Source organism: Mugil cephalus, chromosome 16 (assembly GCF_022458985.1).
Source record: "Mugil cephalus isolate CIBA_MC_2020 chromosome 16, CIBA_Mcephalus_1.1, whole genome shotgun sequence".
Classification (NCBI taxonomy): Eukaryota; Metazoa; Chordata; class Actinopteri; order Mugiliformes; family Mugilidae; genus Mugil; species Mugil cephalus.
The window spans coordinates 3,011,101-3,025,088 of record NC_061785.1 but is presented as its reverse complement, the minus strand read 5'-3'; the positions used below and the strand labels follow the sequence as shown (position 1 = coordinate 3,025,088).

The 13,988-nt window shown below is 39.8% G+C and overlaps 1 protein-coding gene across 1 annotated transcript; it reads left to right on the top strand.

Moving 5' to 3' along the window:
* The first annotated feature begins 3,714 nt into the window (after positions 1–3,714).
* On the top strand, positions 3,715–13,514 carry LOC125022360 (mucin-2-like). The gene is made up of 10 exons (XM_047608982.1): positions 3,715–3,875; positions 8,026–11,016; positions 11,100–11,222; positions 11,326–11,435; positions 11,576–11,914; positions 12,449–12,577; positions 12,677–12,719; positions 12,863–12,900; positions 13,281–13,368; positions 13,493–13,514. The coding sequence occupies exons 1-5, from the start codon at positions 3,821–3,823 to the stop codon at positions 11,639–11,641; spliced, it is 3,345 nt and encodes a 1,114-aa protein (XP_047464938.1). The 5' UTR covers positions 3,715–3,820; the 3' UTR covers positions 11,642–11,914; positions 12,449–12,577; positions 12,677–12,719; positions 12,863–12,900; positions 13,281–13,368; positions 13,493–13,514.
* Positions 13,515–13,988: the final 474 nt, after the last annotated feature.

The following is a 13,988-nucleotide window of genomic DNA, read 5'->3' as shown; positions in this document are numbered from 1 at the left end:
CCTGATCCTTGTGTCATTTGAGCGCCACCTATAGGCGACTGAATATAAATCATCTCATGCAAATTTCAGAGGGCTTTAAAAAAACTTAAACCCCAGGCTACTGTGTACTACTTTGATATTAACATTCTCTGTATTGTTGTTTGTTAGCATGGCAGCTATCCCTGGTAATTGTCGGCACTGTGTTCGGTGCACTGCTGCTTATAGCCGTCATTCTTCAACTGTTAGTCACTCGCAAGTGAGTTTTTCACCTATACACTCACTTATACACTTCCACCACTGCCTCTGTTAAGCCTTTGCCATGTTTCTCTTTCGCTCACATGGCACACTAATACACACCTTTACCTAGCAAGGCATGTTAACTATGTACCTTTTTAATTGATGTTTTCCTTTAATTGTTGTTAGGCTGTCAAAGAAAAAGTCAAAAACGAACACTACTGGATTCTTTGGAAATATCTTCGTCAACCAGTCTGCTCCCAAGGCACCATTGATCAATGTTCACTCAGTCAACAGCCAGGGATCAGTCTTTGATAAGGGGTCAGTCACTGGCTTGGCAGCTTATACTAAGGGTGGGGTTGTTAGACTTCCACGGGCAAAGGTCAAAGATCAGAGAAAGGTACATGGGTGGAGCTTCTTATCCACTGGAGACCACTGGGAAAGGACAGCACATACAGTAGGTAAAATAAGTATTGAACATATAGTAAACATTTTTCTAAAGGTGCTACTGACATGAATGTAACAACCCAAATAATCCACACATAGAAAGAAACCAAAACAAATTCCAGAAATCAAGTTAAGTGCAAAGCTCAAAAAATTAAGTTATGTGTAATAATGTAAAATAACAGAGGGAAAGAGTATTGAACACACCAGCTGGAATATATCAGTGATCAGAAAGCCATTCTGCCCCTTGTCAGTATAAATGAATATCAGCTGGTTGAGTCCAAACTGATGGCCTATAAAAAGACATGTCATAACCAAGGTGTCACAAGGAACATCTCATGATGGGTAAAAGCAAAGAGCACTCTCAAGACCTTCATAACCTTATTGTTGTAAAACATTCAGATGGCATTGGTTACAGAAAGATTTCTAAACTTCTGAATGTTGACGTGAGCACTGTCGGGGCCATAATCTGTAAGTGGAAAGAACATCATTGGACCATAAACCGGCCACGAACAGGTCGCAAGATTTCTGACAGAGGGGTGAAAATAATTATCAGAAGAGTTGTCAAAGAGCCAAGGACCACTAGTGGAGAGCTTCAGAAAGACCTGGAATTAGCAGGTACAATAGTTTAAAAAAAAAACAATAAGCAATGCACTTAACGGCCACAGCCTGTATGCACGCTCACCACACAAGACTGCATTTCTGAAGAAAAAGCATGTTAAAGCTCATTTAGAGTTTGCTGCACAACTTTTGGACAAGCCTATAAAATACTGGCAGAACAGGGACACGTCCCTACCAGTATCCAGTCATTACTGGGTCGTTACTACCAATACAACAGCTGTCCGTAGTGTTTATTTAATAATTACAACACACAAAGAGTTAACAGTCGGTCTCTGTTAGAAGTCCCGTCTCTAACCTAAATGTTGCACTCCGACTGGATTTCGCTGTTTCCTGCAAAAATGTGATTGGCTGTCCCCGTTGTCCCTCCATCTGCTTGTAATGCTCCTTGCAACCTCCTGCTGCGGCTAGTTACAGCTACAGCAGCACCAGTCAAAGACACACACCTGATCAGCAACATCAGCCTGGAAGCCATCGCTCAGTCCACACAAGGGTACCACAGCCAGTGCTTGTTTCAAAAAGACAAAGGGAGGAAGACAAAGAGCAAACAGGAAGAGGCGTGATTGACAAATAGACTTTCCACACCTATAGACACCTATACGCCTATCACCAAAATCTACTGTAACTGCTGCAAGACAAATACACCTGGAGCACTGACCAAGGAACTGTAACATTAAAAAAAATAAGCATAATATAAACAATCATTATTAATACTTCTGAAAGCATTCTTAGTTTGCAGACAGGCTCAGCATTTTTGCATTAATTGTTTGTACTACACAGCAAGTTAGGGAATTTTATGTCCCCAGGGTCCTCTCTACATAAAATATCTTCATTTTGTAATACAAGTTAATTTAAAATCTGTCCATCCTTTGCCTTTAGATCAGGGGTGTTGAACTAATCCTGGTTCAGGGGCACATGCAGCCCAGTCTGGTCTCAAACAGTCACATAAAAGCACGATAACCGAAATAAAGACAACCAAGTACATTACAAACATTTTATGAAGAACCTGAAATGTCTGAGTGCAATTTTGCCACGTTGCTGTCATCTACTGTTTAGTTCTGGGTCTCAGTGTCATGTTAAGTGGCTGTTATTCTGATTAAGATAAGATGGACAGTGGATAGGCTCCACTCATTTATTTGTCCATTTGACCTCAAGCAGTTATGGAAAATGAATTCCCTTTCTTTAAAAAACTGCAGTCAAAGTCTTCCATGTCATTTTCCAACAGCAATTATTCTGACCAAACCAGGGACTTCATATATTTAGAGACATATTAATATCCTACTGTTAAGTGTTAAAATGTTTTGTTGTTTATTGGTCTATTCAATCCCCCTTTTTTTTATTTCTTAGCAACACCAAATCTTCAACTACAGTTATGACCTTTTATCTTAAACTCATGTTGATCATTCTGTTTTATTTTCCACTGACGGGAAAGACGGCAGTGAAGTTGTGTAAGAGTTCAGTTGATTGTTAAGTTGGTTATGCAACTTTGATCAAGGTCTACCTAAAAATATAATTTTATGGATGTTATCAGATGATTGCCAGAAAGCAGTAAAACTGAAACACTGATATTCCAAATTGTCCAGTTCACACTTGAAAGAACGTGAATATGATACGTTTTCTTTTTGTTACTGACTGCCTTGGAGTTAATGGACTCAGACTTCTGAGTGGTGGTGTGAGGGAACATCTGTGGTTGAGTTGGGTCACTTGCGAGGAGATGATATTTGAAAAATACGTCTCCGTTTGGTGGAATTGTCATAAATGCATAAAACCGCTGTCAAGCCATGTAATCTCTGTTCCTCATGTTTATTATTGACCTCATAGGTAACTTATAAATTGTGATGTGTGCGTGAGAAAAGTAACTGAACAATGTGATGACAACCAAATGTTTTGGATGAATATTTAAGCAAAGATTTTTTTCTGTTTTCATGTAATTTCCACAGCCTTGACATTCTGTGACCTATTGGCATATTTCCAAAGTTACAACACAGGCTACCAGTCTGTTTCTTCTTAACACACACTTGTCAGGCATAACATTATGACCACCTTCCTAATATAATGTAGTGTAGGTCTCCCTTGTGCCTCCAAAACAGTGAATGGAGAGAGAATGGACATGGACACTTGATCAGTTTGGGATCCAGTGAATTTGAAGGTCAGGTCAGATGCCTCGTTTGCTCTAGGTGGGTGCTTCATGTCTAATTAACATCAACACAAATGAATACCAGATCCAAACGTTTCCCAGCAGAACACTCAATTGTGTATATATATATATATGTATATATATTCAAAACCAAACTTTATCTTACATGGTAAGATCGGGAGATAAAAGAGCCAATGGAAAATTTATAGTGGGAGACTGATAAGTGCCATTTTTCTGTATATGCCTGCAGTGTACCGCCCCAAGAGGAGTGGCAAACAATTAAGACTATCAGTCCAAAACACCTTAACGCTCATCCTTCAAGGTTGTTCAGCACTGAAGCTTCATCCACTCATAGCTCTCAGTGTCTGTTTTTCTTTTCCTGGAGTTTTGTGCTTCCATTTACTAAAAATGGCTCCAAACTTCAAATTCTGCTCTGTCCTTTGGATAGCTGTTGCAGTTACTGGTAAGTCTCCTGATTTTATTAAATCCTACACATGCAAAGTCTTTAATGTTGATGATAAGAGGAGCAGACAATCAGAAACTCCCTCATCACGTAAACTTTACAACTGAGAGAAAGTTCCCAGTCTTTTTATTTTAGCATCTTTAATTTAATTTCAGATTATTCTATTTGCACTGGGTGTTAGCATGATTAAATGAGCCCACAGCTGGTGTTTAAAAGGCATTTAGATAACAGATAGAAAGATTATTATTAGTAGTAGTACTAGTATTAGTATTATTAGTATTATTATTAGTAGTAGTACTATTATTATTATTGTAGACATTTGTAGTCCAGGGATAACTCCAAAAAATGAGTAATATTCCTTTAATATTTTATAGTTTTGATTCTAATCAAAGTTAAGACTCACTATTATGTGCATTATTTAAAAGTTGAGTTGACAACAAAGGCACAAGCTTTGCCTTTCAACAGTTTTTTTCTGTCTTGTCTTAGAAAAGTGTTTGAGTTTGATGCTGAAAGTCTGACCTTACCTCTGACCTGTTCATACCAAGTCACATTCCACTCAAGGAAAGTTTGGTCTCTGGTCTGGTTAATGCTTTACATGATTAAAAACCCCACGTGAGATTTATACAGCCTTTATTAGATGCAGGAACTATTATACTCTTTAGTTTTGAACTTTCATTACGGGAAATTGTTGATGTGGAAGACCTTGCTTTGTTTCTTCCCCTTATCTGTGCATGTAAAAAGGAAAACAACATGAAACTAATGGCCTTCACCTTTCTTCATTTAGATATTTTAGATCTTCTGTATAAAGTGTAAGATAAAATTTTTCTCAAAGTGTTCAAGTTTATTCTACTTCCCTGATCGCATGTGTCAAGTCTAAGAATTCACTGTCTCAGCCTCAGTGTGGAGAACATAGATACGTTCATATGTTGCCTCCAAGCTAAGTATCATGATATCTTGGCAAATCTTCAGAAACGTTTAAATAATGTGTGTTTGTCGACGCAGTTTGTTTATCCCTAGATTTTGATACCTTATTTATATATATTTTTTATACTCTGAGACTTCAATATATCAACCTCCTAAAACTGATTAAAAAGTTTTGTCAGATTTTCTTAATCTCTTCTCTCTTTTCTCAACTCATTCTTACCGAATGATACATAAACTGACTAGAATAATCACCACAGCACTCACCTCAGCTATATTCATTGATAATATCATGGTTAACTGTTAGGATTACAAAATGTCTTCCCAACTCAACTCACTTTATTTATATAGTACTTTAAACAACAGCTACAACTGAGACAAAGTGCTGTACATGGATAAAATAAGCGCATAAGACATAAAACAATAAAAAAACTATAGAATATAATTATAAAATTCCCTCTGGGAAATTTTGAAAGGGCCACGGAGGGCTACTGTTGGGGCGTACCGTCTCTGTCAACATGGGAATTAAACCCATGACCAGAGTCACCTGAATGTGTGTTTGTGTGTGAGTATCTGTAACTGTTATAACAGAAAGTTACCTGTGTTGTGTGTACATGAAATCTGTTATATGATATACAGTCCTGCTCACCATTATTGGCACCCATGAAGTTTAAGTATATAATGTGGAATATTTTCTGAAAAAAAAAAAGAATCATATGAAACATTTCTTTTCTATAGAGAACTTGTGTTTGATACAAAAGAGCAAATGATAAACAACAATTTAAAACAAACAATGGGAGGAAAAAATAGAAAAACTTAAAGCTTGCTGTGTCACTGCACCCTTTGCTGTAAATCAGTATGAAAACACATTGTGACTCCCCTGTGGTAAATCACAAATGAGAATCACCTGTGATAAATTGTCTGTGCCCATGTGACATGAATTAGCAAATGAATGATGACTTCCGTGTTTTTAAAAGCCATCTGTTATCCCCTGTTCCTTTGTCACAATAGTGAAGACAAAAGAACTGTCTGAGGACATCAGAAGTGCGATTATTAGCAAACACAAGACCTCCAAAGGGTATAAGGCCGTCTCCAAAGACCTTGGTATCCCTGTTTCAACAGTGCATAATGTTATTAAGAAATTAGCCAAGCATGGAACTGTCAAGAACCTTCTTGGACGTGGGGGGAAGCTAAAAATTGATGAGAGAAGTCTTTGAAGGTTGGTGCGAATGGTGGAAAAAACACCACTTCAAACATCCACCATCCTGAAGGCCAACCTGGAACAGTCTGGGGTCATGGTTTCAACAAGTACCATACGTCGAACACTAAACCAAACAGGGCTTCATGGGCCAAGGAAGACACCATTGCTGAGGAAAAGACATAAAAAAGGAACAACTAATCTTTGCCAAAAAGTACCTTCTGGGAAAATGTTCTGTGGACAGATGAAACAAAAATAGAGCTTTTGCACACCAACAGATTGTTTACAGACGGTGCAATGAAGCCTACAAGGAAAAGATCACCCTACCATCAGTTAAGCATGGTGGAGGATGCATGATGCTGTGGGGCTGCTTTGCTGCATCTGGTACTGCAGGCCTTGACCGTATCACAGGACTCATGAAATCAAAGAATTTTCAAGAGCGAAATGTCCTACCCACTGTAACAAAACTTGGTTTCAAGAAGATCATGGGTCCTCCAGCAAGACAAATAGCACATATCCAAAAGCATGCAGGAATGGCTGAAAAAAATGGACTGTTTTAAAATGAGTCCTGATCCCAATCCGATTGAAAATCTTTGGTATGAGCTGAAATCTGCCATTGGGAAAAGAAACATGCAAACGTTCAAGAGCTTGAACAATTTGCAAAGAAAGAGTGGGAGAAAATACCAGCTGAGAAGAGCAAGAAGCTTATAGATGGGTACAAGATATGTTTGGAGGCTGTTATCACTGCCAAAGGGTGTGCAACCAAATATTTAAGAGGGGTGCCATTGTTGCTGCACATGCTGTTTTTCCTGTTTCTTCTTTGAAATAACAATATGTAAGTTGAAAAAACAATTTTCTTTGTTAAATTACTTTGGACCTCCAATTAAAAGGTCGTGATGGTATAAATTTGGTACATTTTCATTTGTTTCTGAAGATATTGTAGAGGTTATGCAAAAAAAATGAAGGGGTGCCAATAATGGTGAGCAGGACTGTAACTGTGCGCCTAATTAACTCTGCAGAAGGCCACTATGGAATTAGAACCATTGTCATGAAAGAAGTCATTAATCATATTATTGAGCCACTAACACTTTTTTCCTTACCTCTCCAAACTGGTGTCATTCCTCAAGATTTAAACATTGCCAAATTAATGCCTATCTTTAAATGAGAAAGACCTGTGAACAACATGTTGACTTCAGGAAGAAGTACTCTGCACATAGACATGTCTATTGCTCTAGATGAAGGAAAAAATGCTCTTGGTGTGTTTTTAGATCTTTCCAAAGAATTTGATACAGTCGATCTTTGAATCCTGAATCTCCAAGCTCAATAGATAAGGTGTCTGGGATGTAGCCCTTTTATGGTTATTCAGCTACTTAGCAAACAGAGAGCAATATGTATTTCTAAGCTTGTCGGGAAAAAAATTAGAATTCTTGGTGGAGTGCCACAGGACTTCATCCTGGAACCTTGACAATTTCAGTCTATATCAATGACTTATCTTAAGGTTATAAAGTACTTCTTCCTATCCTGTTTGCTGATGACACCAGTCTCATGGCTTCTCACAGTGATCTTACATCTTTGGTTGACTCAATAAATGCAGAAATGTCTCATGTTTCTGGTTTGAACTGAGCAAGCTTTCTATCAGTATTAGTAAATGCAATTTAATGATCTTCTGCAATAAAAATAAATTATTTCCTAAAGACAAACATACAAATGTTTCTATTAATGAAAATGTAAAGTCCATTTGACACTGTTAAATCTCTTATTTTATACTTTTCCTCATCATAAATTTCTATATATGAAATGTTTTGAATCTAATTAGTGGATTTCTTGTTGTTCCCAGTGTCTATTAACCACTAGTGTCCATTCTTATCTAGGGGTTTGTGTTTTCTTACTTCTTAAAATATGGTTCAAATAGAACAAATGTTTCTAATGTTTCTTTCTGATTATAAACATGTATGACTGTGTGTTTCCCTGGAGAGAAAAACGTCTTTCAACTTTAATGAAGTTTTATCTTTTTTTTATCGGCACAAACAGCAGTGACAACAGAAGGGGTAACAGGGACTGCTTCCCCCCGGAATACAGACACTCCAACTACAGATACTCCAACTACTGATACTCCAACTACAGACACTCCAACTACAGATACCCCCACTACAGATACCCCAACTACAGATACCCCAACTACTGATACTCCAACGACAAACACCCCAACTACTGATACTCCAACGACAGACACCCCAACTACTGATACTCCAACTACAGATACCCCAACTACAGATACCCCCACTACAGATACCCCCACTACAGACACTCCAACGACAGACACCCCAACTACTGATACTCCAACTACAGATACCCCCACTACAGACACTCCAACGACAGATACCCCAACTACAGATACCCCAACTACTGATACTGCAACTACAAGTACTCCAACGACAGACACTCCAACTACTGATACTCCAACTACAGATACTCCAACTACTGATACTCCAACTACAGACACTCCAACTACAGATACCCCCACTACAGATACCCCAACTACAGACACTCCAACTACAGACACTCCAACGACAAACACCCCAACTACAGATACTCCAACTACTGATACCCCAACTACTGATACCCCAACTACAGATACTCCAACGACAGATACCCCAACTACTGATACCCAAACTACAGATACCCCCACTACAGATACCCCCACTACAGACACTCCAACGACAGATACCCCAACTACAGATACCCCAACTACTGATACTGCAACTACAAGTACTCCAACGACAGACACTCCAACTACTGATACTCCAACTACAGATACTCCAACTACTGATACTCCAACTACAGACACTCCAACTACAGATACCCCCACTACAGCTACACCAACTACAGATACCCCAACTACAGACACTCCAACTACAGATACCCCAACGACAAACACCCCAACTACAGATACTCCAACTACTGATACTCCAACTACTGATACCCCAACTACAGACACTCCAACGACAGATACCCCAACTACTGATACCCAAACTACAGATACCCCAACTACTGATACCCAAACTACAGATACCCCCACTACAGATACTCCAACGACAGATACCCCAACTACAGATACCCCAACTACAGATACCCCAACTACTGATACTGCAACTACAAGTACTCCAACGACAGACACTCCAACTACTGATACTCCAACTACAGATACTCCAACTACTGATACTCCAACTACAGACACTCCAACTACAGATACCCCCACTACAGCTACACCAACTACAGATACCCCAACTACAGACACTCCAACTACAGATACCCCAACGACAAACACCCCAACTACAGATACTCCAACTACTGATACTCCAACTACAGATACCCTAACTACAGAAACCCTAACTACAGATACCCCAACTACTGATACCCCAACTACAGATACTCCAACTACAGACACTCCAACTACAGACACTCCAACTACAGATACCCCAACTACAGACACTCCAACAACTGATACCCCAACGACAAACACCCCAACTACAGATACTCCAACTACTGATACCCCAACTACTGATACCCCAACTACAGATACTCCAACGACAGATACCCCAACTACTGATACCCAAACTACAGATACCCCCACTACAGACACTCCAACGACAGATACCCCAACTACAGATACCCCAACTACAGATACTCCAACTACTGATACTGCAACTACAAGTACTCCAACGACAGACACTCCAACTACTGATACTCCAACTACAGACACTCCAACTACAGATACCCCCACTACAGCTACACCAACTACAGATACCCCAACTACAGACACTCCAACTACAGATACCCCAACGACAAACACCCCAACTACAGATACTCCAACTACAGATACTCCAACTACAGACACCCCAACTACAGAAACCCTAACTACAGATACCCCAACTACTGATACCCCAACTACAGATACTCCAACTACAGACACTCCAACTACAGATACTCCAACGACAGACACCCCAACTACAGACACTCCAACTACAGATACTCCAACTACTGATACTCCGACTACAGATACTCCAACTACAGATACCCCAACTACTGATACTCCAACGACAGACACCCCAACTACTGATACTCCAACTACTGATACTCCAACTACAGATACCGCCACTACTGATACCCCAACTACAGATACCCCAACTACTGATACTCCAACTACAGATACCCCAACTACAGATACCCCAACTACAGATACTCCAACTACAAGTACTCCAACTACAGACACCCCAACTACAGATACTCCAACTACTGATACTCCAACTACTGATACTCCGACTACAGATACTCCAACTACTGATACCCCAACTACAGATACTCCAATTACTGATACCCCAACTACTGATACTCCAACTACAGATACTCCAACTACAGATACACCAATGACAGACACTCCAACTACAGACACTGCAACTACAGATACCCCAACTACAGATACACCAACTACAGACACTCCAACTACAAGTACTCCAACTACAGATACCCCAACTACAGACACTCCAACTACAAGTACTCCAACTACTGATACCCCAACTACAGACACTCCAACTACAAGTACTCCAACTACTGATACCCCAACTACAGATACTCCAACTACTGATACCCCAACTACTGATACTCCAACTACAGATACCGCCACTACTGATACCCCAACTACAGATACCCCAACTACTGATACTCCAACTACAGATACCCCAACTACAGATACCCCAACTACAGATACTCCAACTACAAGTACTCCAACTACAGACACCCCAACTACAGATACTCCAACTACAGATACACCGACTACAGACACTCCAACTACAGACACTCCAACTACAGACACTCCAACTACAAATATTCCAACAACTGATACTCCAATTATAGATACTCCAACTACTACTCCAACTCCTGGTACTACTACAGCAGCTCCAGGTACTACAGCAGCTCCTCCGGCTACTACAGCAGCTCCTGGTACGACTACAGCAGTTCCAGGTACTCTCCCAACAACATCATCCAGGTCACAGCTTCTTCAGCAACAACACCAGTTTTCTCATGATGCTTCTTTTCTTTTCCAGATCCCTGTTCTTCAAACCCTTGTGGCCAAGGAAGCACGTGTGAGGCTCGAGCCAATAAGGGCTTTGTATGTTTGTGTCTGGCTGGTAATAACTACAACAACAAAACACATCGTTGTGACCCTGGTAAGAATTTGTTTGTTATTACTGCTGTGAAGTCTCTTCAAACAAACAAACAAACAAAAAAACAAAACAATTCTACATGTCTTACTGTGTTTTCTTGTTTTAGCCAAAGTTTTCCCTGGACAAATACAACTGCCTAAGATAAAATATGACAAGAGTATGTTAGACAAGAAATCACAAAAGTTCAAAGAGACTGCAGACCTTATTACCAAAGAGGTGAACAATACATTTACTCTCTCTGTCTTTTATCTTGATTCATTCTAATAAATGTAAGACTGTTTGGTATCAGACCATATGTCTGTGTTGTCAGATGATGACGTAAACAAAATGACACATTTCTTTCTTACAAAACACAGCTGGATGAGAGTTTGGGATCTAATGATACTACTTACGTTGGATCTATAGTGCTGGAACTGGGGTAAGTTTGGAGTATAGAATTAACCATCCATCTATCTTGAACCAGTTCACTCAGATCCTCCTGCACTTAATAATTACCATCATTCAGAGTGATTTCTGTCCCTACAGGTCAGCTGGCAACAGTCAATCAAGGGCATCAACTTCGTCTGATGGCATCAATGCGACTGTAGATATCATCTACTCACCAGAATCCAAAATCACAGCATCAGATGTTGTAGCAAAGGTGGAGAAGGTCACTGAATGCACCAACTGTGTAATGGCAGGTGCACGTTTTACTGGTGAGTTAATTACCTGGATTTAATCTAATCATTAACTACTTCAATGGCATCTATCTATCTATCTATCTATCTATCTATCTATCTATCTATCTATCTATCTATCTATCTATCTATCTATCTATCTATCTATCTATCTATCTATCTATCTATCTATCTATCACACAGCCATTGCAGTACCCGTTTTTTCTAACTGGACTGGAATTCGTTTCAGACATGCACTGTGAGTGCAGAGTGCATGTTCTATTAGGCCATGAAAAGCATGTGGTCTGTAAGATCAATGTTAATGTTTTATTAGTTTTGATAAGTTCTTCAGTTGGGTGTTCACTGCAAGACTTTCATGCTGTTATTGTCACATCTGTCTTTGCACATGTCTAACACAAGATTAACTCAGTCAGTCAGTAACATCATCTCAGTGACAGACTGCTATAACTCAGTTCATTTCACGGCATCTTGATTAGTCAGTTGTTGAAAGAGTCTTATCACCCCACCTCATTCCAAACCCTACCCCCCATTCCACCCGCCTTAAAACTATAGAGGAAAACCTGTGTGTGAGGAAACCATGTGATGCAGACACCACAACATGCTCTTCAAGAGATGGAACTTTCACCTGCACCTGTGATGAGGAGTACGTTCCAAGTAACTTCAGCAGCAGAGTGTGTGTTGGTGAGAGGATTTATTTTCAGATTTTGAAATGTCTGAAGACTGTTAATATTTCTTAGACCAAACAACAAACTGACTTTTAAACATTTTATATTTTTGCAGCTTGTCCCCCTGGACAACAAAAAGATAATTCTGAGTGTGTCAGGTAAGTGCTTCTATCTATCTATCTATCTATCTATCTATCTATCTATCTATCTATCTATCTATCTATCTATCTATCTATCTATCTATCTATCTATCTATCTATCTATCTATCTGAATAATAAAGTCACTTTGTTTGTCTTTCAGTTGTGCATTTGGTTATTCTGGCGTTAACTGCAATGAATGTGAGTATGTTGCTTATCACTAACAATGAATGAAAGAAATAGCACAAAAACATGATGGCAATCATCTGAAAAATTATGCATGGGTCACATACCAAAGTGTGAGCAAGACTGTTCTTTAGCTCATGAACCTTGTGTCAATTTGCAAAGTGACCTCCAGGGCAGTAACATCATCTCTTCCAAAGAGACATAAACCACCTGATGCTTGGGTCAAATTTCAGCGCCACCTAGAGGCGACTGATGAATCAGTGCAATCAGCTGAGGCAGATTTCTAATATTTTGGAGCGACAGAGGGCTGTATGCAACTTAAAACCTGCATTAGGCCGTGTTACTGTTTGCTGTGAAGCTTTGATATTGACGTCCTCTGTATTGTTGTTTGTTAGCATGGCAGCTTGTCCTGGTGATCGTCAGCACCGTGCTCGGTGCGCTGCTGATCACTGCCCTCGTTCTTCTGCTGTTAGTCAATAGCACGTGAGTATTTCATCTATCACTTTCAAGCCTTTATCATGTTTCTCCTTCGCTCACGTGACACTCTAATACACACCTTTACCCATGAATGCATGTTAACTACTGTATTTTAATTTAATGTTGTTAGGCTGTCAAAGGAAAAGTCGAAGACAAGCTTTACTGGATTCTTTGGAAATCTCTTCGTCAACCAGTCTGCTCCCAAGGGACCATTGATTAATGGCCACTTAGTCAACAGCCAGGGATCAGTCTTTGATAAGGGGTCAGTCAGTGGCTTGGCAGCTTATACGCAGGATGGGGTTGTTAGACTTCCACGGGCAAAGGTCAACAACACCTGGAACAGCAACACCAGCCTGGAGATGAGTGAAAGCAACAGTTGGCAAAACCTTGTCCCTGCAGGGAGGAACTAGGTGGGTATTCCCTCTGTCTGTGTGTAAAGAAAATGTGTTTGGGAAGGTTCTCAGTCATCCACGTCATGGTTTATTCAAATCACACTAAAGACAGGCAGCTGAACTTCAAGGGTTTCTTGAAGATGTTTCATTGTAGTCTTCAGTTCTGAAGGGCTGGTAGAGAGTTGGAGTTTATATAAGAACATCTGTGGGTGTTACCTGTCAGAGACTCACATG

Excerpts from the sequence above, each read along its gene's own strand:
- LOC125022360 (XM_047608982.1), top strand. The coding sequence starts at position 3,821 with ATGGCTCCAAACTTCAAATTCTGCTCTGTCCTTTGGATAGCTGTTGCA. Across the intron at positions 11,017-11,099 it reads TACGACTACAGCAGTTCCAG|ATCCCTGTTCTTCAAACCCT; the intron begins GTACTCTCCCAA and ends TTTCTTTTCCAG. Across the intron at positions 11,436-11,575 it reads CAGACCTTATTACCAAAGAG|CTGGATGAGAGTTTGGGATC; the intron begins GTGAACAATACA and ends TACAAAACACAG.